We start from the raw sequence: 26,864 nt of genomic DNA, 5'->3' as shown, positions 1-26,864 counted from the left end.
AAGAACCATAATCAAGTACTGTGGGTGCGCAGACCAGCGAATAAATAGTTTGGTAGATGATTATTTGAATTCATGGGGCTCGTGGAACAAAACATTCATTCAGACTCGATGTCCCCGATGCTCGTAGTGCTCTAAAAAATGGAAATGACGTCACTAAAGAACTTTATGCTGCTAAAAACAAATACCATTATAACCGCTTAATTTCTTCGATCGAACGCTCTGTGGACATGGGGTGCAAACTAAATTCGATATTTGTCAGAAGTACTGAGCCCATTACAGAAATAATGAAACAATGTGGAAATTTCTGGCGCTGAACTATGAAATGCATTTGTTGATTCATTTTCTTCTAAGATCCAATTATGGTGTGGAAGCGACAGCCTGTCTTACATACAGCCGAGCTGGGAACATACAATGTTTCTGCGGCCAGTATCTGAATCGCAAGTTACTACGACATGCACTATATAGTTTAAGTACCAGCACAGCCATGGTTATGATGGATCTGCAGAAAAAACCGATGAAATTGATTATTGACTTCATAGCGCATTGCTTAACGCATATAATTATCAATTGTCTTTTATGTGGGTAGTTCCTCGTAAAATGCAATGTGCAAAAATTACAGAAGTTTTTTTTAAAGGGTGATGAGAATGATCTTGCAAACTACCGCTCAATCTCTATTCTAACAGTCTTTTCAAAAGCACTGCTCACGCAAAAAGAAATAATACTTGAAATGTTTGACAGACGCAGCTTGGTCCTTGGCATTTTTCTGGATTTCACAAAAGCATCCGATCACATTAATTATAGCATACTTCTTAAAAAATTGCAGCACTATGGCATTCGAGGGAAAGCTCTGTCATTTATTTCATCGTACCTACGGCAACGGTCGCAGTTTGTCATGTTTAATGGTCACCCTTTTTCAATCAAGCTGGTTAACTTACGTGTTTCACAAGGAAGCAATTTCGTGTCCTTTTCTTTTCGTTATTTACATGAACGATATTATTAACATTCCTCATACGGTCAAGCATATAATATGCGCTGACGATACTAGCCTATTTTTTGCTGGCTTGGATGTTGCGCGCCTACCTTTTCGCACAAATGAAACGCGTCATCGCATTCACTTGCGGGAAACAAATAATGGGTGAAAGCGAAACATTAGCAACACTAAAGCCGTTTTGTTTCACCCATGAAAGAAATTGAGCGAACTGCCCCGACTGGTGTGAAGCAGTTTGGAAATAGAAGTTGTAGAAAGTCATAAAACATTTGGCATAACTTTCTCCAACAATTTATCCGGGATGCTCACATTATTTCCTTGTCTAATAAGCTGTCCAAAGTAATTGGTATCATGCGTCGACATTGCTTTACGTTCCCTCTTTCGGTTATTATAGTTTTGTACAATGATCTATTTTCATCCATGCTGAAATATGGTGCACTAGTTTGGGGAACAACAACGAAATAAAATCTAAGGACATTTCATTCACTTGAGAAGCGTGCAAAACGCCTAGTCTTTAAAGCTAGTCCCTCAGTCCCACAGAGGACATGCTCAATAAATTTAAGATTGGTAACGTACAATGTATGTATAATTTCAGAATTCTGCGACACTCTAAGTTGGAAATAAATAAGAAAAGTTACCTTCTGAAATCACTGGCTAGGTTGGCAAAAAAATTCCCCCACATACCACACGCGCGATCCCGAAACCAGGAAAGTTGACAAATGCCGCACGACCCATACGGTAACCAAATTTTAAGATACACATTACCAACCTCGTTAAATTAGTTGGGCAAAAATGGCACAAATGTAGAATTTATCTCCTTGAAGCAGCTACGAAGCATATATGTGTAACTCTTCATTGTTTTACCTGTTGTTGAAATACTGTGTTCCTTCATTTATTTCATTTTTCATCCAGTGAATTTTTTCAATATATCTGTATATTTTTTATTTCCTTTATGCATATATTTACCGCTTGTTTGCATTGTTTGTAATTTTCTGTAGTTTTCTTGCGTTTCCTGCGTATAGATTTTCTCCTGTACATGTATTGAATTTATATCACTGTATACCTAGCTATAGTGCACGGAACCATTCAAGCCTTTTTAAGATTTGTCCGCGCTCAAAATATCTGACAGATGTTGAATAAACCTGAATTAATTTGAAAATTGAATCTTTGCAATAAAATAGAAATTTTAAAAAATCTGGCACAACTCAACTCACGATAACTATCGATATTAGATTAGCATTCATGCAATGTAGTGATTGCTGAAGACATATTTACAATCAGTAGGGGTCCTTCTAAGATTTCCATTGCTTCAGGTTCGTTACCAATTGCAAGATGAGGACCCGTTTTTCAAAAAAGCTCGGCAGCCAAACAGGCCTTCTAAGGTGACCTGTGCTTATATCAAGGGACGGTCTGTAACCCGTTTTATATTATAGCGGGGAAACTATTTCAATGAAGCCAAATTGCTTAAAGATATGATTTAACCGATCTGTTTATGCTGTCTTCACTGTTCGCACTTTGAGCAGGCGAACACTATATCTCGAGTAGCCATCGCAGCCCGTTCACTAGTTAACTAAGCTTTTTCAATTTACAAACGTTTTAATTACTGGTTTTAACACCAGTATTACAATGTTGAATCTTCGACCGCAACTTCCGGGGCTGGGGATGATTTGTGTGATGTGACGAACCAGCTGTCGACATTTACAAATAGATGCGATGATGCTGAAAATAGGATGCATCAGTCGAACAGGTGCAATTCTTAGCATTCATTCGATCTCGCAAGCTCACCGGCTAGAGTTCCTTAATTACAATATGTGCAGTAAAGATATTAGTTAAAAGCTATTTAGTAAAATTATTTTAATTATTTATTCATTTCACGTTATTCTTGTATTGTCCTCTTTTTCAAGCAATTCCTCTGAAGAATTATAATTAAATATCTAATAAGCTGTCCAAAGTAATTGGTATCATGCGTCGACATTGCTTTACGTTCCCTCTTTCCGTTATTATTATTTTGTACAATGCTCTACCACAGACAATTTCTAAATGTCTGTATAGGCCAGGAAAATACCTGAGAAATGTTCCGTGTACTTTAAAGGGCCTCAGCTAGTAATGTCCCGAGCTCTGAATTACATTTTTGTTGCGCGGGATCTATGCCGTATATAGAACAACGCAAGCGCATTGCTCGGCCAATTTGCAAACTGCGCCGATAAGAGCGCCACGGAAACGTGAATGCTTTTCATTGCCTCCCGCGCCTGCCGTGGAGATGCGTAACTTGTTCCGCCCCACGGCAGGCAACGCAGAGCCTGAGATTACGTGTCACATAGCCTATGAAAACTCTATACCATTAAATCCCCCCCCCCTCACAGCGGTCCAACAGCCTATTTCCTATACCACCTGCGAAGTTGTGGAGCAGGCGCAGCCAGCGTCGGGATTGACAGCGTGCGGGCGAGTCGGTCACATTTGGTAGGATCATTGTGGTCGAATGCGAGAGGGAGCCATATACAGGGAGTTTGACGAAACACGTTCGAAATTTTTTCTACCATATGGAAGATCACATAAGTGATCTTGCCTTGATTGTTTTTGCCACTGTAGCATACTAAGCATATATTACTATACAGAACATGACTCGATGTATTTATTGGACAAATGTTAAGCAAATGTCACTAATGAACATTTTAACCGAAGGAACAGTGCGATTGGTCCAAATTGAGGACTAGAAACGCGCCATTCGAGGAGCTCATAACCATTTCCAGAAATGCAACAAGCTGAAGCTGCTAAATGTTACAAGCCTGATGAATTCCTGCCTATACCACACGGGAAAATGAAACTGAAATGCCAATGAGCGCAACTGTCATGCCCTTTGTTGACGTCCAGGAGTGACGTGAGTGCTTACGCCTCACTCACGGGCGAAGATCAGGCGAGCGTCCTTATCAAGCAGCCAACTCACTCGCCTCATGCTCGCCCGTTGGTGAAGCGTAAGCAGCACTTCACACTTTGGCTTCTACTAAAGGCATGACAGTGGATGCGGAAGCATCAAGTGGCCCATTGACTGAAAAATCCGGCGTCTGTAGCAACGAAACGGCACTTAAATTCCCATTGGCTACGACACCATGGCACGGGCGCGCCTCGACGGAGCAGAGCGGGCGAAAGGAAACGCCTGCCGTCGCGCTAGTGCGCCAGGTGTTGCGTGAGGTGCGAGGGCATCGCCGCGACACCCTCGCTCTTGTTCACGGAAGCCTGTGGGATCCGCGCGTTCTCTGGCCCCGTAAGCTTTCGCCTGTGTTTTAACTTGGCTTTGGTAATCGCTATAAGGAAATGGTTGCATGAAAACACATTAAATTCGAAAGAAAAAACGTTGGCGGTAGTGTGTTTCAAACACACGACCCCACATTACGTAGCTATCGCATTTTACCTATTTTTAAGAAATTTCAAATTTCTGAAAACATAAGGTATAGATTACACCGCTCTCCTTGTGCTACTGGCGTTTCAATCACTCTCTAATTTATTTTACTTTTTTGTGCGTCGGGGTACGAATGGTTATCCGCGCCTGCGTTGCCGATCCTTCTTACAAGGAAAAAAATTTGCATTAAGTATAGTTTAAACAGATATTTTTACGTTTCGGTAGCTCGAGAAATGGCTTCAGGTGTTTGCGGAGAATACTGAATTATTAAAGGAACATGAAATGGTTTCCGTTTGTCGTGCCTCTTCTTAGCAGCTTTCTTTGTTTGGTGTGAGTAATTTGTATTGCATTCCTTTTTTTGTTTTCTTTTTTAATGATGCCATTCTCGGCAGTGTTTGGAATGACAGAGTTGGCCGGCTGCATGACTATGTCGTCGCCGCGAGGGGATGACTTCAAGAGCCTCGGCAAGCCCGTGCCATTCATGGAAATTAAAGTAAGTATGGCAAGTAAGTAAACGAGTGCTTCGTGCTTGCAAGGGAAAAAACGGGAAGTGCTGTACACAAGGTTCGTGCAAGTATCACCTGCGAGCAGAAATTCGATGTGAAACATTTTCAGCATGAGAGCGCATATACAGTTCGAAAGCGCCGTTAACAGTTGCAAGCGATTGTTCGTGAAGCGAGTGGTCAACTGAGAGAGAGAGAGAGGAACAAAAAGGGAGGTGTGGTTCGGCATCGTCTCAGAACGCCGATGCTGACGTACACAAAGAAAACAAGACGGATGTGCTAATCTTCACTCACGCAGAACTTCTATCAGAAGCGAAGATTTCTTGCCGAGTTCGAGGCACTTTTTCGTACATATCTGTGGCAATTCACTAAACTGCGCTGTTCGTACGCAATTTCTTAGCCAAAAAGTTCTTACGCAAAGATAAGGGCGCACTCGTAGTGGCAGCGCATTTAACTTACGGCGTCGTATGAGAGCGAGAACGAAGCAAAGCTCGGATTAAACGACAAGAAATGAAAGAAGCACGGTAATCTGATAGCATGACTGCACATCATGCATCACGCTATATTCTTACGGCAAATCACTACACACCCCTATTAAAGCGAAGCTGTTTGCCTGCCTGTAATCCGTGCAGAGCGAACGGAAAATGTGGGCCGATCCTGGCGGTAGTGCAGAAAGGGTCCAAGCGCAATAGCACATATATCCCTGTGAACTAGCGAAGGTGTTTAAGCCTAGCCTAACTACGTGGCGAATATCTTGCGATAGCCAATCGATAGCCAATCAATAGCTAATCGATAATCGGTCAATAATCGATAAATTCCGGAAAATGCTGGGGAAGACTTGGTAGTGCTTAGCCTAGCCCAAATACGTGGCCAATACATTTCGATAGTCAATCGATAGCCAATCAATAGCTAATAAATAGTTTATCAATAATAAACAAATTCCGGAAAATGGTGAGGATGACTTGGTGGTGCTTAGCCTAGCCCAAATACGGGGCCAATACCTTGCGATAGCCAATCGATAGCCAATAAATAGCTAATCGATAAGAGATCAATAATCAATAAATTCCGGAAAATGCTGGGGATGACTTGGTAGTGCTAGTTGCCGATCAGATCCAATGTTTCTTTAGCCTTGCGCCACTAGTGCAAGCTACGCTAATTTTTTCGGCAGCTTCCTTTTCCGGGCGTCTGCTAGAGCGCCGACAAGCGCAACCACGCGCGCCCGTTCAGCGCACCACCGTCACAAGAATGACAGTGGAAATGTCACGCATCCTTCTCACATTTCTGGGGGACACAGGACTGATGGACACGCGGTGACATATTTGGCACAGAAAAAGACGCTCAGGCGGAGCACTTGCCAGTCAGGTCTGCCAGGTTAACCGCGCCTGTAGCAACACGCCACCCTCATATTACAAAACGACCTAAAGCGACTTTATTTCGATACCAATTTCGATACCAAGTGGCACTTCACTGTTGTCAAGGCTAATCAGTCAACATCAACACAATTATCCGCACCAACGTTTCCTTAAATTTACCACCCTCATAAAAACGCCCGTTCAAGTGCACGTACGAATACTGCACAGCTCCGTAGACGAAGAAAATTACGGTTCAGCATTCTAGCTTGTTTCGGATCAAATCGGTTAAAAAATTATAGGGCTTTATGTGCCGAAACCACGATCTGATTATGAGGCACGCCGTAGTGGGGGACTCCAGAAATTTGGACCACCTGGGGATCTTTAACGTGCACCTAAATCGAAGTACACGTGTGTTTTCGCATTTCGCCCCAATCGAAATGCGGCCGCCGTGGCCGGGATTCGATCCCGCGACCTCGTGCTCAGCCGCCCAACACCATAGCCACTGAGCAACCACGGCGGGTTCAAATCGGTTCAAGTCGTCGGTCTTGTGACACTGATGTCACTTTGTTCGGAGCAGTCACTTCACACATAGTTCCAGGACAAGGTGAGGGTGGCAGTATCCAAGCCACGGCAGACAACGTTCTGTTAACGGCCTCGCCGTATACTTTAGGCTCAAGAGGAACAGTAGGTTGAAATTCCGGATGAATTTTCGATGTCGGAAAACGGGATCAGCCTATTTTTTTTTCTTTCAATGCAGGAATAAGGCCTCTCCCAGCGACCTCTAATTACCCCTGACTGCCTGCGCAAGCTGATTCGAAATTGTGCCTGCAAATTTCCTTATTACATTACCCCACCTAACTTTCTCTTGTCCTCGACAGCGTTTCGTTTCCCCTAGCACCCACTCTGTATTTCTAATGGACCACCGATTATCTGCCCCACCAATTACGTGGCCTGCCCAGCTCTAATTATTACTCTTAATTTCAACTACCACTGCTACGTTTGCACTCTTATCCACACCACTCTCTTCCTACCTGTCTACGTTAGGCATAACATTTTCCGTTCCATTGCTTGTTTGAGCGGTCCTTAACTTGTTCTCAAGCTTCATTGTTAACCTCCAAGTTTCTGCCCCATATGAGAGTGCTGGACGAATCGAATACTTGTACACTTTTAAACAATATATAGCGGTGAGCTCCCGGTCATGATTTGGTAATGGCGGCCGTATATGCTCCAACCCATTTTAATTTTTCTCTGAATTTAATTTACATGATTGCAGTTCCCTGTGAGTAATTGGCCAAGATAAGCTTACTCCTGCACACACTCTAGAGGCTTGCTGCTGATCCTGAGTTGTTCGCTTGACAAGCCTATTCAACATTATCTTTGTCTTCCGCACAATAATCTTTAAACTATACTCTTACACTTTCTCGGTTAAGGTCCTCAATTAATTGTTGCAATGTGTCCCCGGCGTTGCTGAACAGGACAATGTCATCGGCAAGCAGAAGGTTGGTCGAGATATTCGCCCTTGATCGTCACTCCTAATTCCTTCACAGTCTAACAGCTTGAATATTTCTTCTAAGCATGCAGTGAATATCATTAGAGAGATTGTGTCTCCTTGCCCGACCGCTTTGTTAATTGATGTGAAGTTCGTTCAGGCCTTCAGTATAATCTATGCGATATGCACTTACACCGCTATTTGCACACAAATGTCGTAGCTTCGTCCAAACACACTGAATTATGTGATCGAACTGTGCGTCGCCGGGAAAGCACACAAGACAGCATAATTCGAGTGACGCAGATGATGATCTTGCTAAAACGACGTGTTTTAGTGACCATGCTTAGCGTCGTGCACGCTTCAAATTATTCACTTCGCGATACTAGGTCACTGTGGCCAGCTGTTTATTGCCGTCATGTTGACCTGACTACTGCGCAGCAGGAGCGGAGTACCGTAAGACTGTCGCTGCCTTGTAAAAAATTCTTGCGCTGCACTCAGAAACGCCTATGAAGGGTCTCGCAAGTGAGATGAGGAAAAGATAAAAAGAACATCGCACGATGCGATTAAAGACGTGAATGACGTCATTTCGCGCAGGACTGATGTTAGTCCGGGGTTTAGAATAAGCATCTCCAGCCAATCATAAGACGACTATGGCTGTTGTCAGCTGTCGCTTTTCTTGGAATGTGTTCCACTTTTGGCTAGCATCGGAGACAACCTACGTAGACAGCTAAGGCTTGGCTAAGGGAACGCCTCCTAGATAGCAGGCCTGCATACTCTGCTTTATGATGTCATCTACTTAGACCGTAATTTATCCTGTCAAGCGCGGCGTGACGAAAGCGGTGACGTCCAAATGACCGCGGTTTAGTCGGGAGCGTCCTCATTAGATTCTGTGGCAGCCGGCCAATGTAGCATGACGTCACGGATCGAAGTGCACAGGGTTGGCTAAGGAGACAGCCGATACAGCTTCGAGGCCATGTAATAGAATGTGTTTCGAACCGTCTGGCACACGTATGGAAGGCACTTTTGCGACGTGACGTCACTTCACGGCGACAAGAAAATGTTGAGAAAAGCACATATTATGTCTCTGTTTTAAGTCTTTGCGCCTTCGAACCAATTAAAAAGTGGATGTCACTTACATTAAGGCCGTAGGAAAGCGTCTCTACGCTTTCTTGTGCGCAGACAACGTTCCTGTCGCCTTTCCAAGCATCCTGCTCAGCTGCCATATTCTTTGGACGAAGAAAGAATCCCGCGAATACATGCAAAATTGCCGCGCGACTGGCCGATCGAGGCACTTTTGGTGTATTCTCGGGCTTCTTTCAAGCTGGGAAAAACACTTTTAATACACTTTTATGTAGCACGTATTGAGCAACAGAACACTGTAGCGGGAGTTTTTCATGTTGCTCTACAATTTTCTCATTGAAACTTTTCATCTACTTATATTATTCGAGAAGTTCATTAATTAATTAATAATAATCATGTAATTAGGCGGAATGCAAAAAAATAATCTGAGTATCTCCAAGCGACGGCAAACGACATTACCGGTCCAGCTATGTGGCATTTGCATATTTTGAAATGTTGGTGCGTAATAATTGGGACACGCTGTATGGTGTCCCAGCTATCACGCAGAACGATTCAAAAAAAAAGAAACGGCGTTACGCGAAGAAAACCTAGTGCGTATTGTTTCCAGTGCAGTGGAGTAGCCGCCGGTAATTTTTTCGTTGCTGAGCTTTAATTAGCTAATTGTACTTAATTATCTAACTCGAGAAGTACTGCCTCAATTATCAAAGTGTCAATGAGAAAATTGTAGAGCAACACAAAAAACTTCCGATACAGCTTTCTGTTGCTCAATAAGTGCCACATAAATGTGTTTTTCCGAACGTGAAAGGAGTCCGCGAATACGTGCAGAATTGCCGCGCGAATGGCCGCTCGAGGCACTTTGCGTGTATTCGCGGACTCTAGCAGTGAGCGACAGGCCCGAAACGGTCGCATTTCGAGAAAAGCGACCATTTGCGACTACTTGCGACTGATCGCTTTGCGACTAACTTCGTCGCGCGACCTCACCTAGTCGCAAGTGTGAATGGGCCCTAACTCGCACGGAGAACTTTGTCTGCCCCCGGAGAAATTGTCACGCTGCCCGGCGCAGCCGAATGAAGAGGAAGTAGAATGGCACGCGAGGAGCTGGCCGCTGCCTGTTGGGCTTGGATGACCGTCCTGTGCCTATCGCTAGGCTAACCATCCATCATTCTCGTCAATAAATCCATTCCATCCGTTACAATTTGGTGGAGATGCTGGGTACATCACACTGGACGACCGAGCTCTACTACCCCTTCGACACAGCAAACGGTTGGCCGGGCTACCACCGGTAGACGCCGACATGAGTGATTCCGATGGAGGCGACGTTCGCGAGGAAATCGCGGCAGAAAGCATTCGCCCGAGGCAAGCCGGACACCTCGTCGAGAAGCACGCGCATTATCAGGCAAAGCTAATGAGGACGTCGAGGACTGGTTAAGACACTACGAGAGGGTGAGCAGCCACAATGAATGGAGCGCGTCTGCGCAGCTATCTAACGTTGCCTTTTTCCTTGCGAGAACTGCCCTCATGTGGTTCGACAATAATGAGAGCTCGCTCACAACTTGGGACACCTTCGTCGAAGAGATAAAGAAATGCTTTGGCGATTCGCTCTCGAAAAAGAAAAAGACTAAGCAGACACTTTCACGACGAGCGCAGTTACCGGGAGAGAGGTGTACAACCTATAGTGAGGAAATCGTGAAGCTTTGCGGAATTGCGAACGCCAACATGTCGGACGAGGACAAGGTCGGACACCTTCTCAAAGGAATTACCGAAGATGTGTACAATTTTTTTTATCTCTAACGAAGACCTCACTACCCCATCCGACTTAAGGCGTCACTGTCGTACGTTCTAGGCTCTGAAAACACGCCGCATTCTTCCGAAGTTTGGTCGGCTGGACAACGTGATCAACGTAGCAAGTGTCGACGTATCTGCCTCTAACTACCTGGCTGCATTGGTACGGCGAGTTATTAGAGATGAACTGGCTCATTTTCAAGGTTCATATGCCAACAACGTGTGCCACCAAAGATCCGTTGATGAGTGCTTCTTGGAGGCGCCGGCGGCCTGGCCGCGACCTGCCTGCGGTGACCGCCCCGCTTCCGACAACGCCCATGCCCAGAGCACCATGATCCAGCCACGAGCAACGAGTTTTGAACGTAGAGTGGGTCGTCTGCCGCCTACAATACGCCTTGGAGGTTTGTACCCAACATCAATCAAAATCACCGCCCACCTGTGTGCTACAGCTATGGGGCTCAGGGACACATCGCGAGGTATTGCCGCCGTCGCCCACAGGGTTCTCCGCATGCAAGAAGCTACATCCTGGCAACCAGTTGTCCCTTTCCGCCAGCCACGTCGAGACTACCAGTACATGCTAAGGAATGACTCCCCCGCGTCCGACCGCAGCCTGACTCCACCGCCGACTCGGACACGTCGATCGCCATCTCCGCGTCGCCTCTCGCCTATGCAGCCTCAGCTAAGAAACTAGCTGGTGCGACCGATGGTAGTGAGGTCGCGGGGCGGTCAATTTTTCAAATGCCTCTGTCTGTCGTCATGGTAAAGAACAAAGTATGTGTTTGTGTCTATGGTGTGAATACTGTGGCTTTAGTAGTTACTGGTGCTTCTGTGTCTGTGATGTGTCTTGCGTTCAAGAATCGCCTCGGACCGAAAGTGATGTTTGCTGGGAATCAAAATACCACGTTTCGCAGAGTTGGCGGTGAACTGTTACGTCCTGTGGGAGTATGTTCCGTCGTGATAACTGTTGGTGGAAAGGCATTGCGAATCGAATTTATTGTACTAGCATGCGCCACGCATGACACAATTCTTGGTATTGAGTTTTCACGGGAGCTTGGAGCAACATTAGATTGCACTGCTGGTGAAATTTCACTCAGCAGCGATACCAGACCACCCGTGCTAGACGACATTCCATCCGATTGTCAAGAAGTATTTTCTGTGTCCACTGATGTACTTTTGCCTGCGCAGACGGCAATGTTCATCCCTGTGACCCGTCGTGCGTTCGTGCTGGTTTCTGCTAAGAATTAATTGAAGCCGAACATGTCAACACTCTAAAGAAGAATGTACTTGTCCCTCGGTCACTGATCGAAGTCATAAAATGTTGTGCTCGGTTTGAACAATGAATGTGTCCTCCGAGTCAGTTGTTTTCTCTGCCGGAGTGAAGGTAGCACCCTTTGAAGAAGATAGCGTTGCGAGCATTCGTGGGGTTGCTACTTCTATGGACGCAAGCTCACCACTCAGTGACCACTCTACAAAATTTAGGAGCATGATTCATAAATCGCTCCTCTCTTCCCATCAACAAGCACTCCAACAGCTCCTTGCCCGCTATGCGTCAGTGTTTGACTTTGCTCAAGAGCGTCTACAGTCACCACCGCATCAATACTGGAACAGAGTCGCCAATACGACAGAAACCATACCGCGTCTCTCCTGCCGAGCGCAAAGTGATCGCCGAACAAGTTGCAAACATGCTAGAGAAAGGTGTTATCCAGGAGTCTAGCAGTCCCTGGGCGGCTCCAGTCATATTGGCCAAAAAGAAATACGATTCGTTTTGATTCTGCGTCGACTACAGACCCCTAAACGCAGTAACGATGAAGGATGTGTATGCTCTGCCAGGTATAGATGACGCCATTGACTGTTTACATTCTGCCTCGTACTTCTCCTCTGTCGATCTGTGCTCAGGCTACTGGCAAATACCGATGCACCCGCCAGACAAGGAGAAGACTTCGTAACGCCGGATGGACTCTTCGAGTTTAACGTAATGCATTTCGGTTTGTGTAATGCTCCGGCGACATTCGAGCGATTCATAGACAACATCCTGCGAGGACTTCGATGGGAAATCTGTATGTGTTACCTGGCGAATGTTGTCATTTACGGCAAGACATTTCACGAGCACAACCAACGACTCGAAGTTGTGCTTCACTGCATACGGCGAGCTGGACTGATTCTAAACTCCAAAAAGTGCCAATTTGGCGAGCGTCAAACGCTTGTTTTGGATTTCCTCGTAGACAAAGAAGGCACCTGCGAGACCCTCAGAAGCTTGCGGCCGTTCGTGGCTTCAACCAGTCGAAGACAGTGAAAGACCTCCGCAGCTTCCTCGGAATATGTTCGTACTTTCGCCGTTTCATTAAGGACATTGCACGCCTAGCTCATCCGCTCACGTCACTCCTTCACAAGGACTCACAGTTTACATGGACTACTGAGTGCGAGTCTGCATGCTGTCAACTAAAATTTCTGCCCACCTCAGCTACAATTTTGCGCCAATTTCATCCAGAGGCCCCAACTGAGCTTCACAGCGATGCTAGTGGTCTGGGTGTTGGCGCTGTACTCGTACAGATACATGGCAGACGCCAACAAGTCATCGCCTTCGCAAGCCGTACTTTTACCAAGTCTGAGCGGAATTACACCGTAACAGAACTGGAATGCCTCGCGGTAGTCTTCGCCACCTACAACTTTCGACCACACTTGTACGGCCGCCACTTAACGATAGCGACAGACCACCATTTTCTTTGCTGGTTGGTTGGACTACGCGACACATCTAGCCGATTAGCTCGGTGGTCATTAAGGCTTCAATAATACGACTTTTCTATCAATTACAAGAGTGGTAGCTGTCACACCGATGCTGCCTGTTTATCTCGTCTTCCATCAGCAAGCACGCGAGATACGGACGATGACTTAGACGAATACCTCTTTGCCATCTCACCAGAGTTTCCTGATGCCACCGCCTTCAAGCGTGAGCAACACCATGACACTTCTATTCGAGCTATTCTTTACGCCACTGAGTCACCTGCACGCGGCTCACCTTTCATTAGTTTTGAAGATCTATTGTTTAAGAAGAATTATTCTGCTAAAGGCGCTCCACTTCTGCTCGTAGTTTCCCAGACATTGAGGCCTATAATCCTTCACGCCATGCGCGATGCCATCACGTCAGGCCACCTTGGCTTTGCTCGGACACTCCACCGACTGCGCCAGCGTTTCTATTGGCCCAAGCTCTGGAAAACGGTGAAGCAGTACGTTTCCAGCTGTGCCAATTGCCAACGCCATAAGCAGTCACCAACGCCTCCTGTGGGTGCCTTGCAGGTAGTTAAACCACCAACCATGCCATTTGAAAAATTTGGTGTCTACTTGCTAGGTCCCTTCCCCAAGTCTACTTTCGGACGTCGCTGGATTATTGTGTGTGTGGACTATTTGACCCCGGTATACTGACCGGGTCTGACCGGTATACTGACCCGGCTACAGCAGCTGACGTTTCATCGTTCCTGCTATACTCCGTCATTCTCCGCCATAGTGCTCCACGCGTTGTGATTAGTGATTGTGGACGGCAGTTTACTGCGGACGTTGTTGAAGAACTACTACGTCTTTGTGGATCTGATTACCGGCATTCGACCCCTTACCACCTGCAAAGAAACGGGCTCACCGAGTGCACGAATCGTACACTGTCCAACATGCTTGCCATGTATGTCTCCACAGACAAAAAAACTGGTATTCTATCTTACCATTTGTTACGTACGCTTACAATACTGACAAGCATGAAGTCACCGGCTGTGTGCCTTTCTTTCTTCTCTATGCTCGCAACCCCCAAAGCTTTATCGACACCATCCTTCCCTGGTCCCCACGTGATGACTACTCAGTAGGCCAGACTTTATGTCGTGCCGAAGAAGCGCGTCGACTGGCCCGCCGGAGGACTCTCTTCTCTCAAGAGCGTGCCAAGGCTCGTTATGACGCTCGACATATGCTACTCACATATGCTCCTGGGGAATTTGTTTGGCTTTGGACACCTCTGCGGAAAAGGGGGCTGTGCATGAAGTTTCTGTCTCGATACACTGGCCCATACGTTATACTGAAACGTCTGAGTGACGTGACCTACGTCATCGCAAGAGTGACTTCGCACAACCAACGGTCACGTAACACGCAAGTCATGCACGTCGTCCGACTCAAACTGTACCACCATCGGGCTATGTAACTCGCTCGGAGAACTTCGTCTGCCCCCGGAGAAATTGTCACGCTGCACGGCGCAGCCGAATGAAGAGGAAGTAGAATGGCACGCGAGGAGCTGGCCGCTGCCTGTTGGGCTTGAATGACCGTCCTGTCCCTTGCGCTGCGCTAACCATTCATCATTCTCGTAAATAAATTCATTCCATCCGTTACGAAAGAGAGAGGCCTATTCGAAGAAAGGCAGAGAGGTCGGCTTGAGCGTTAGTTTGCTCTGGCCTGCTACTCTGCAGTGGCGGAGGGGGGGGGGATAAAAAGAGCGATGAATGATGATATTATGAGGAGGTGCGTATATACATGTCCATCATGTTGAGGTCATACTAGAGGCGTGCATCAAGTCCAGTGGCTTGAAGGAAGGTTATAGTCGCTTCGATGACCACAGCTGCGCTGTGGTCATTAAGCCAAGGACCTAATACAATCTCGTCAGATATTGGTCTTTTAGTCACTCGTCGAATAGTAGAAATGAGGCTATGCCGTTCACGCGCGTACGCTGGGCATGAGCAAATTATGTGCTCAAGTGTTTCTGGCACTTGGCAGTGATCTCAGTGCGGACCAGTGTCACTGCAGCTGGTGACATGCGTATAACGCCTCGTGAGTGCAACACCAAGAGGAATCCGATGTAACACACTTGTTATGCTCCTCTTCAGTTTATGAGGCATGCGGAACTTCATTTCTGGGTCCCATTTGTGCAGTCGCCTGTGTCGTCGATCAGGATTGGTCCAGTACTCAAGTGTAGAGTTCCGCATAACGCACCGAAGCAGGGCATTCGTGTCTGTTCGTGAGAACGCAATGCTTACTTCTGGCGCATTATTTACAGCTATTTTAGCTTCAGAGTCTGCTTGTTCATTTCCTATCATGCCGCAGTATACAGGTATCCACTGAAAGGTGACGTAGTGGCCGATTTTGGTCGCAATATCGAGAAGCTCTGCGATTTCTAGAGCTAAAATATAATAAGGGCCTTGTCTCATAACGTACCGTATACGCTGCTCGCACCGTTTTGAGTTGACGTATTGAGCTCAGAAAACGCTCACATGACCTCTGAAGCTGTGACCAAAGCTTCATGTCATTCCACCCAGTCACTGTCTCCGCTGAAACAGAGGTTTCCTGAGGCGCACCAGGCGCATGCACATCTATTGTAAACACGGAGGCCGCTGAGGCAAGCAATGGACGCTCCACCACATGATCTAACATGGCGGCGCCCATGGAGTGGCTATGAAAAGGGTCTTTAGTTAGGACAGAACCACTAAAGGCCAGTTTCACCAGGTTGTCCGCTATTTATTTCCTAAATATGCCCTTATGGCCAGGCACCCATACCAATCTAATAAGGTTTATATGAGCAGACACTAGAAAATAAAAACTACGAAAAGGTGGGATCCACTATATTTGCTATGAGCGATATAAGGATAAAGAATTCGTTATTCTCAGAACAGTCGAACTCGATTAATTGAATTGGTGCAGCGCTAAAAGCAGCACTAGAAATTCACGCAGAAATGCGGATTTGAAGTCGGGAATCCCATTTGAGAATTATAATCGCGCACTTGGCGGCGGTCTTTGAATCACTTTAGGTACTCTGTAAAAAAACGATGTGATGTTATCATTGCGACGTTGTTGGCATTGACTTTGGCGATGCCTAACGTTCTTTATACCGACCGCCTGATCATTGTGGGCATGTGCCATGTTTGAGCCTGATCATGATTGCCATGGACACCTCTTTTGTGCCGTCATGCTGTTGTCACGACCATGACGACGAAGAATTGCACGTCAACACACCACCATCTTGTCAAGAAGAATTCCTGTGATGCACATAATGCTATCCTCGTCCGCTGCCGTATTCCTAGTTCTGGCCTGCGGTATGCATGCAGAAACACCACCGGTCTGAGAGTCTATGTGCAGCGCAATACCTTGCAGGAATGGCCCGATGCTACTGCCACGCGATAGCGTGTTGACAAATCTTCCAGTCTCAGTGTTAGCGGTTGTGGACGAAGTTTTTACTTCGCCCTATGGTGATGGTGAAGCGCGGGGTGACGAGACGACCTGGCGAAAACAAACAATGTCGTTGTCTTTAGCGCACAAATGGATGGCCAGACGGACGAAAAAAGCAAAACCAGTTTTGAGCATTAAACTACCGCTGTGAAAAAAAGGAAAGCAAGAGCAAAGTTATTGAGGAAAAAGAGCAATAAAACAAGCGATCAAGTACCTCCGGGATAGCCTGCTATACAATATGCCTAATATGAGTGTACGTGATGGCAAAATGCTACCGTCAAGCCACAGTGCTTGTTACCAAAACGGTAACTACAAAAGAAATAATATAAAATGACCTTCCACACAGCGAAGCATAAAGGAGATCACTACAAGCGCTTCCTGTCAGACATTAAAGTGCAGTTCACTAATGAAAGCAGAAAAGATTGATGCAAGTTCCCATGAGTGTGTACAAAGTCAGATTATGAACGCATTCACGATTTCGTCTTACAAACAGACCGCATATGGTCACTATAGGTTAGAAAGTTGCGAAGTGCTCTGATACTGTGTCTTTCTCGGGCCTACGACTACCAATCCCCCTTTTCCCATGTAAGGACCTCTATTCAGCCGGTTCGAGGGACTGCTCAGGGTCTGTCGCTGCCGCTTGTAATGCAAGCACTCGGTGAGCGGATGCTCCACAGACGCATCCGGGGTGTTACATCGGTTGCAAGCAGTGGACGCCCTCTTTTTCATTCTGTGCAGGAAATAGGGCGCGTACGTAGGCGACCCCTTGCCCCAATCCCAATTGATCAGTTCATCCCAGCTGCGGCGGCGCCGATAGCAGTGCGCTGCCTTGTCGCTCCTTTCGTTTTCTTCTTTCCGCCGCGCACTCCGTGCGCTTATGGTAACCTTAGTAACAAGTGGAGCGTCGCTCCCGTTGTAACGCCATCGCGGACGTCGCATAGTGGGGGTTTCGAAAGCTGCAGGAGAGAGCAAGCGATCAATTTTGAGAGATTGTAGCATCCCTGGTGCATGTACTGCAGTAATGTTTAGCAAGCATATTTTAGGCTGTATTGTCTGCAGATCGGGCTCGTTACCATCTCTTCTTACGACCCTCCTCGAGCAATAGTGCTGCGAGTGAAGTTTGATTTACCGCATGCAGCTCTGGTGTGGCCTAACAGTGGGCCTCTTCGATTATGCAGTTCCACACTGTCCGCAAGCCGTCCGCGGCTTCCGGTCTGACTATCCGTGACAGAAGACCGCGTCAAAGTTACGTGATCCAGTTGTCGGGGACTGTCCGAGGTTTTGTTCAAAAGCACCGTGACCGCAAAGTAACTCTTCTGGATGCCGTCGTCTGCTCTTAGCTACTCGTAGATAGCCCCCTACCCAGCGAGTGCATAAGCGTGGCCTCCGAAATGGTGCAGTCTCAGAGGCCACGTCGCCGACACAACCTTAAAGCTAGCATAGTGGAATCGCACCCTGAGCACATAGAACGTGTTCGCAAAACGCAGTTTGCGTCGCACTCTCGCTCTTCGAGCCAGTTAACCACTGTATTTAAGCTAGCTTATTGCCTGCGAAATTTAAGCGTAATTCCCATGTGGACATAAGCAAAATCGTGGTGGTGCCACATCGCTGTTCATGCAAAAAGCACCCGCCGAAATCCTCAAAGCTCGTGAGACCGTATACTAATCAAAAGCCCGACGAGTGTCTAGGACAGAGCGCGTGTTCACCATCTACTAATCCTGTACGTCGAAAAGCAAACGCTCGAACTTATCAACAGAAGGGATCAACACATATGTCAACAGCAATCGACGAAGCTCCGATTGTATACCACACCAGCTACCGGCGTGAAATAGCCACATGCAATATGATGTGCTTCCTCGCACACCAGTTTCACTCACCTTAAAAGCCGCATTTACCTGTCTACTATGTATATAGCAATGATCACGACAGATTTCGCGAAACAAAAGAACATCAAGCATGTGCACCTGATCGCTGTCCTTCTCTCTCAAAAAACATGAAGACTAAAGCTACAACAGTTTGACTGCTCGTGAAAATCTTGCATGATGGCACACTATGCACCGATGTAACAGAAACGATAGCTCAGTGCACAATATTTGCCGTCTGGAACGCGCAAAGAACGCAGGAGCAAATGACGTCTTTCACAACATGGCGTCAAATTAACGCCGCGCGCATCTTTTTAGGACAGCCGGCGTCTGCTAGCTGACTGCGCTTGTGCAAGCAAAAGTCTGCTGACAGCTCCGAGAGTCCGTGACTTCCGGTCCATGAAGAAAGTCGCAGTTTCGTCCGAAAGGCGAAGTATCAATTGCGATAGCAAATGTACTAGTAGAGCATACGGAGTAAGGATAGTAGTTTTATGGGCTGCATAAACATGGACACATTCGCTTACTAAATGAATTAGCAAGCAGGGTGTCAGCGCGCTCAAGCAAACATGAATAGATCACACTCGCTGACCGCAGACAAGCACTGTCAAAACGCTGGCGGGAGCAAGCGCGGCTTGAGCAGTGACCGAAGGTTCGTGTGGCCTATCCCTTAAACGGAAACTGAGTGGCGAAAGCACAGCGGATACAATGGTCATAGCCGTGTGGAGATCGCTTTCAAGGTACGGTGCGCGGGACAGCCGTCAGCCGCGCAAAGTAGAAGTACGCAGTTCCTGGCAGAGTAGAAGCTCCCTCCCTCCCGCGCTGCCTTTTCGCTTTCCTCCTGTCGCTTGGGAGATTGAGTCGCCAGTTCCCCTTGGGCCCGGTCGCAATATACGCATTTAGTGCCGCAGCTAAACGTCCCCTCCCCTCCCTCCCATGCCCCCACGGCCTTTCACACGACCGGAGATGTCGTGTTTGCTCTCCGCCGTGCGTTCGCTCATTCGCACATACAGCATACGGCGCGCGGCGACGAGTTTATCGCCGTTGGACTTTATACGGAACCTTACGGCGACGACGGCGATGGCAGGAATGCGCTTGGAGTGTTCATATAATTGCTCTCGCAATAAAACGAACGTGATTCTGGCAGCTCCCGGACTGGTGGGCGGAGCTTCCGAAGCTGTTCGAGAAGATCGAATTCGGGACAAGAGTCCCATGCAGTCCGGGACTGTCAGGGACTGATAATCGAAGAAGCGAAGTATAGCAGACAAAACGAAGCCACACCTCCAGGTACATGCGCACGTTTGATTTGGTGTGTGGCGGCTCTGGCTGCACCCGCACTCCGCGGAGCGTAGCACGTACGTAGCCACGCACTCGCGTGTTCACCCTCTGGTTACCGCTGTACTTGCGGACTTGTCCGCTCAGTGCTGGCACTTTTCAGTATGAAGCACGATGCAGCACCAGACGATAGGAAACACTGCCATGCTTATGTGCACAATGCGATCTTTTCGAAACACTGAAATTGCGATAGCATGTGTGTTGGGGGGAAATCGCAGTAATAGTAATAATTGCTTCTTTATTTAGGTAATTAGTTAAATAAAGGGAAAGGAAGCGAAGGAAAATTGCTACAGACAGCAGTAACTGTCTAACGCAGTCTCCTGGTGCCTGAAGCAAGGTCGATTCAAATAGGTCGTGAAGCTTCGGGCGAAAAGCGGTTCAGAACGAATTGTCACCGACATCAGCAAGGGTGGTTATGGGATAAGCGATTGAAGCGCGACTATGTTAGGGGCGAACAAACATTGGGAAAGAAGAAGCATTTTTTTAATAAAGCGAGACTCACCGATATTCATTCAACGAAAATAAAATTCCTAGTCAATTTTATATACGCATCTTCAGAAAAGAAGAGACAACTTTACTTGATCATTATTAATAAATACGTTTTTTCAGCGCCAACCGTAAGAGCGCCAATCGATAGCGGCGGACGTTGACGCCGCTATCACTTGCAATGCAATGCAGCTCTTGAAGTGTGCAGAAAGGCGCGCTCGTAAATTTAACCTGTTACAATACGCCCCCCTCACTTCTTGTGTTGTTTTGCTTGTCGACGTTTGTCTGAATTTGGTGACGCGGGTACTTTCATTCTTTCTTGCGACTGCCAGATACTTGTTTAGTTTAGTTGTTCTCGTGCGACAGCGCTGGTCGACGGGCTTGGCGTCCGACCAAAGGACGAGTACTCTACTGCCAAAGCGTTCGTCGGCCTCCAAAGAAAGTACGCTCTGTGCAGCGGTGCGATTTCGACGCCCGTACGGCTGATGTTTTCCTGAATCGCTTTCTGCGATGAAAGCTCGGAACGCCCATCAAGTGAAATGGCGGCGGGGCATTTGAATATACAGCTCTAATCGCAGGCCTCCGAAAACAAATTTCGCGCCTTTGAGAACAAAATGACGTCACTTCTGTTTTTAACGGATATGACGTCACATTACTTTTCCTTCCACCGGAAGTGTTCCCTCTTCACACAGATGGCGCTAAGCCCCATGAACCACTGATGAGCCGCCCTGTTTTGAACGTATGGGATTCTATGGAAGTTTCGCTACGAGGATTATTTACCTCACTGAACCGTGGTCAGCAGTGAAGGAGGGAGGGGAGGGAGACAAGGGAAAGGGCAAATATGGGTATTTTTTGTGATCCGTATCCGTGGTCTGCGAGTTCATCCAAGTGATCGATGACTGTAGTGCAGTCCACCAACTACTGCAGTACAGTACTTAAAATTGGCAGTTGTGCACTGTTTCTCCTTAGGAACTCATTAAGCACTTATTTTGGACTGTTGTCTTAAGTTTTGCAAGTCTCAGTACTCATAGCATGTGTATTCATAGCAAAACCAAGGTCATCTATTATTCTGTGAAATATGTTGTTCGCGTACCAAGGGGTCCTAAGCGCTTTTGAACTACGTGAGAAACGGTAGGTCGGAAGTACGTGCTACTTAACGTTGGCGTTTTTTACACGCGCAGCGCTGAAATCGCACAAGAAAACTCTATTTATTTATTTATTTATTTATTTATTTATTTATTTATTTATTTATTTATTTATTTATTTATTTATTTATTTATTTTCATGGCGTAAGGGCCACTTCTGGCCAAAGAGTGCCACAAGTGATGCAGTTGCCCTGTTTCTAGGACATATTGAGAAGTATGGCTCCTGTGTACAAAGCCTTTTGAAATGGTTTGCACAAAAAATCGCGGCCTTGGTTCTCACAGAGGCTAGCACTAAAAAGTGATCGCTTGCATACATATGCACCTACCAAAGTAAAAAATGGCACATGCCAGGAATGTCATCAACGTGCTTGGATGACTTGGACCAAAATTTACTGTGCAGATCTTTCATTTACATTTCTAAGCATTGTGGCCTGTGTGTTAGAATAAATTTACGCACACCTCAAGCTCTATGTCGCAGAAGATCTTGTTGCTGGCGCGTTAAACGCACTTTGCGTTTGTTATCGCGTATTTGTTCGCATTTTCTTCAACGGCGTAAGTGAGAGGTACAGCAGACGCCTTTTTTGATGTTCCCACAGTGGAAAAGGTATTCCGCGTCCAACAGTTTGTGGAAACGACACTGGGGTTTGCACGTTGCCGTTTACCAATCATCCCACGTGCTGCTGTTCAAAATAAAGCGCAAGCACCGCGAGCAACGTAAGAAAGAGCACGCAGCCGCATAAACAAACCGCTGACGTAGCGCGGCTGCGACCACCGAGACTAATTTGTTCACGAAGGGAACGCTCTTAACAAGGCGCGGTAGTGCCACCTGGCCGAGGTTGTCGAGTCTGTGAAGCATTTTTGAAGTCTTGGGTAGATTTCGGCAATGACAAAACAGACCACCAAGGACTTCTGAAAAATGGAGGGGGTGGGGAGAGGAGAGCTCCCTTAAACAGGTTCACTGTATTTATTGTATGAATTACCAGTTGCTCGGATTGGCATACATCTGTGAAGTATTTTCTAACCTGTATTTGTTTACTATTGTTTTTTTTTTCACTTAACCTCAGGCTCTTATGTGCGAACAGAAGTGCCATTTGTCGAGTAAAAACGTTTCACAAAATGTTAATCAAGGGGTAGTTTATTACAACGCACGCTGCTGACACAAGGTACACTAAATTGATTTTATCTTTTTTCATAGGTGGTTGATATGCTCACCAGAAAGGCTCTGGGACCTGAAGAGAAAGGAGAAATTTGCATCAAAGGCCCCTGCACTTTCCTGGGCTACCTGAACAAACCGAAAGAAACTGCTGACGCCTACGAAGATGGCTTCCTTCGTACCGGTGCGCGGTCTTTGTGTTTGCATTTCTTATCGCGATAGTCAATTCCTTTCATAACTTTCATAACGACAATTTGACAACTGGTTTGAATTATTGATCGCCTAGAACAGCCGGATTACCTCCGCGCTTTGAAATTCCAATCAAGGTCATACGTACAATCAAGTAAATTTTTGTTCCCCATGCTTATTTTGTTTCTTTTGTGCTTTATCTTGCTAAAGTTGCCTTCTTGACAGTCTAATAACTCTTGAGAAGTTGTGTGGTAGAGTCAGAGTACTTTCGGTTTCCATCATTCTGTAGGACAACGCCCAATCAACAACCTACCCGACGTGCCAGCAGCGTGGCATTGCGAAATCTTTTATATAGTTTACTCATGCCTTTTAGTGGTACAGTGTTTGTGTAAGTCAATGTTAAAGTAACCGGGGATTAAGGAAGTTGCTGTGTTAAAAGCGTCTTGCTTTTCTGGGTCGATGAACCATTTTGACTTTGACGGCTGGGGATTAATTAACTGTGAAGCCGAAACTTCTACAACTGATCTGGCGAGCAAATTGACGCAGTGCCACGTATAAAGTTCCTGCGAAAGTTTTTCTTTTATTTCTTTTTTCGCTGTTAATTTGCAGTGGTTTTTATCGGGCACTTGGCAGCTTTAATACATCTGAGCTACCATGTAAAAAAATACACGCAGAAACTCTTCTGGTAGTTGTCTAAGTATGCGTAGGCATTGTGCCATTTGCTCTTCTCCACGCAGCCCGATGTCATTATCAATGTTATGAAGCTTAGTCCGTACAGTATAAACGACAGCGCTGCGGCGACACTAACTGCTGCTGACGCGGCGGGTCAAGGTGAATTGATGACGGAAGCAAACTACTGCAAGTGGTGGCGCTAGGTATGCTGATGACGTTCCGATAATTATAAGCCATTATCGCTTTTTTGCGCCTTAACTAACCGCGTCGAACCAATATCAACCGTGATCAACCTTACTCCGGCGTCGGCTGCGTATGGCGCGGCCGCGCGGGCCCTATCTCGAAAGCGTTCTGCGATGGGGACAGAGTGCACCGAGTGTTGATAGCTTCATGTGCGCTGTGTTCTCGACGTTTAGTTCGTGTTGAAGCGAGAGGCAGCACGAATGTCAATTCGCTCGCTGCTGCGGGCCCTATCTTGAAAGCGATCGCCTTACGTGACGGACGGACGGGTTTCCTCGTTGAGTAGGCTTATGCATTTAAAACTATGTGCTGTTTTATTGCGACGTCGTTGTTGGCATTGGCGCCGTCGATGCTTTCGATGTTGTCTTCCTCCAGCCGCCTGATTTATGGCACATCCTCCATTGTCGGATATGTGCTATGTTTGATGCTGATCGCCATCAATTTCATCTGCCCCTCTGTTGTATCGTCATGGTGTTCTTACAAGCATGGCAATGATGAATTGTACGTCAATACAATGTCATCTTGTCAAAGGCAACTTTTATGTGACGCAGAAAATTCCATCCTTGTCGTCTACAGTTTTGCCTGTTATGGACTCCGAAATGCATGCTGAGACGCCACCGTCCTCAGAGTCTTTGTCGACAGCAAGAAGCACAGAGTGTATATGTTGTAGCGATTCGGGTAGAATAACTAACCACCAGACATAACTTCGGTAAGACGGGCGTTGTCCGCCATTTAATCTTATTCTCCGCCGACCCCTCTTCTTCCTCTTCTTTCACATTCCAGAACTAGTCCGCTTCACCCTCCCCGGCTTCTTTTGTTTACACCTCCTGGTGTAATATTTCAACACGTTTTCGATTGAGGCGCACTCTGTTTGACCGGTGGTTCCCAGGTACCAAATAGTCTTCAATACACCGTGCTGCGATGCCGTTTTAACCACGGGGAAGGGTCCGTAAAACGTAGCGTTGGTACTTCCAATTCCCTTCTTGACTAGGACGTGGTCTTCCACTTCTATATCTGGCATGTCACTGTTTCGCTTCCTGTCGAAGTTCCTCTTCATGCGTAGGTGTCTGCTTGTCTCTCGCTTTTTCTTGACTTCACCAAGTGTAAGCTTTTCCCGGATGCCGAGTTCGCAATCCGCAGGGAGAGTAGGCACAATTCCAGAGGTGGCAAAGAGAAGACTGCACCCTAAACCACTCGTATAAGAACGGTTGTGGTGTCTTGTAGCAGCCTCGAGGCAGCACTTCCAGCCACCTAGGAATTTCGGGTACATCTTCATGTATTGCTTGATGTCCCTTATAGCACGTTCAGCAAGGCCGTTTGCTGCAGGATGGTAGGGTGAGCAAAATTTTACGCTCATATCCCATGATCTCGTGTCCAGTTGGCAAACTTTTTGCTCCGAAAGAACGGGCCATTGTCACACACTATCGTCTTTGTGTTTTGGAAGCATTTAACTTGAAGAAGAGCCGTGACGCTGTTGGCATCTTCTTTTCCTGCCTTGGCCGTGATGATTCTTGTGCATTCGTCGATACTGAGTAAAAACGCTTGAATTTTCCTTGTGCCTTCTCCCTTCTTTTTAAGTTCCGCGAAGTCTAAGTGGATGACTTCAAATGGGATGCGTGATTGCTTTGGGGTTATCATCACATCTGTCACCAGCATTGAATTTCACTTTGTTCACTTCACATAGGTGGCACGTGCGAATGTTGTTTCTGATCTCGTCCTTCATACTTGGCCAAGTAAATCTTTTCAGCAGTTTGTTGTAAGTGCGCCAGAAGCCGTCATGACCACCCGAATATAGACTGTCGTGGTATAGTTGAAGTATCTTGGGAACCATTGTCGATGGCACGTGATATCTTCACTCCACAAACTTCATTTCCTCAGTGCCTTCCCACAACTTTACGGGATTTATTTCTTCTGTGTGTTCGCTTCTCTCGTGGACAAGTAATCTAGACGTGGCGTCCACATCTGTCAGTAGCGGGCCAGGCCGATGTGATAGGTCAAAGTCGAACTGTTGTAGGTAATTAACCCATCTCGCGATTCGACCCTTTGGTTGTGCCATGCCTAGGAGATGAGTAAAAGCTTGATGATCAGTAAAAATGGTTAATTTTTTGCCTTCTATATATATACATACGTTCTAAAATATTGTGCAGCTTTTAAAACTGCCAGCGCTTCTTCTTCTGTGGTAGTATAATTGACTTCAGCAGGCTTCAATGTATAGCTGTAATATCCAACGACGTAGTGCTTTTGATAATCAGATTGTCGTGGTGACTTCTCATATAGAACTACGCCTGTTGCGTAGTGCGACGCATCAGTATTGAGCACGAAAGGCAAGGAGAAGTCTGGTATGCGTAGGATGGAATCTGACGATATCAGTTCGACTAGTTCGCCATAGGCCCTTTCACGCTCCAGATCCCATTGGAAAGGCACGTCATTTTGCATCAAACGTGGAAGACACCTTGTCTTGACCGCGTAGTCTTTAATAAACGACTTGAAATGTCCAGCAAGGCCTAGAACCACCCGGAGAGAGTGGACGTCGTACGGTTTCACCAACGTTGAAATTCGCTCAACAGAAGCGTGCTTCGTGCTCTTAGTAGACCCGTCGAAGACCCTGCCGAGGAACACAACTTTCTCTTGAAAAAATTCGCTTTTCTTGAAGTTGACTTGAAGGTGGGCGTGGCTGAGGGCACTCAGGACTTGGGAGAGATGCTTCTGGTGTTCTTCTTTAGTCTTGGAAAAAACGATAATATCATCTATGTAGGCATTACAAAAAATGCCTACGTCCGGTTTCAATATGTCATTCATAATGTTTTGAAACCAAACCGGAGAGTTCTTCTAACCGAACGGCAGGCGATTATACTCAAATAAGTCAAAAGGCGTAACAAATGCGGTGTACTTCATTGTGTCCTCAGTAAACAGAATTTGCCAAAAATCCTTACAAAGATCGATACGAGAAAACTAGTGGCATCCTCCTGTTTCGTCTATAATGGTATATATCTTTGGCATTGGGA

The 26,864-nt window shown here is 46.5% G+C and overlaps 1 protein-coding gene across 1 annotated transcript in view; it reads left to right on the top strand.

Moving 5' to 3' along the window:
* LOC119443259 (uncharacterized) overlaps positions 1-26,864 on the top strand; it is a 120,257-nt gene that overhangs the window by 75,539 nt on the left and 17,854 nt on the right. The window contains exons 8-9 of the mRNA XM_049660463.1: positions 4,778-4,878; positions 22,801-22,942. Coding sequence (XP_049516420.1) covers positions 4,778-4,878; positions 22,801-22,942 — 243 coding nt within the window. The remainder of the gene's footprint in view (positions 1-4,777; positions 4,879-22,800; positions 22,943-26,864) is intronic.

Source organism: Dermacentor silvarum, chromosome 1, assembly GCF_013339745.2.
Source record: "Dermacentor silvarum isolate Dsil-2018 chromosome 1, BIME_Dsil_1.4, whole genome shotgun sequence".
Classification (NCBI taxonomy): Eukaryota; Metazoa; Arthropoda; class Arachnida; order Ixodida; family Ixodidae; genus Dermacentor; species Dermacentor silvarum.
This window is presented reverse-complemented; position numbering and strand designations above follow the sequence as displayed.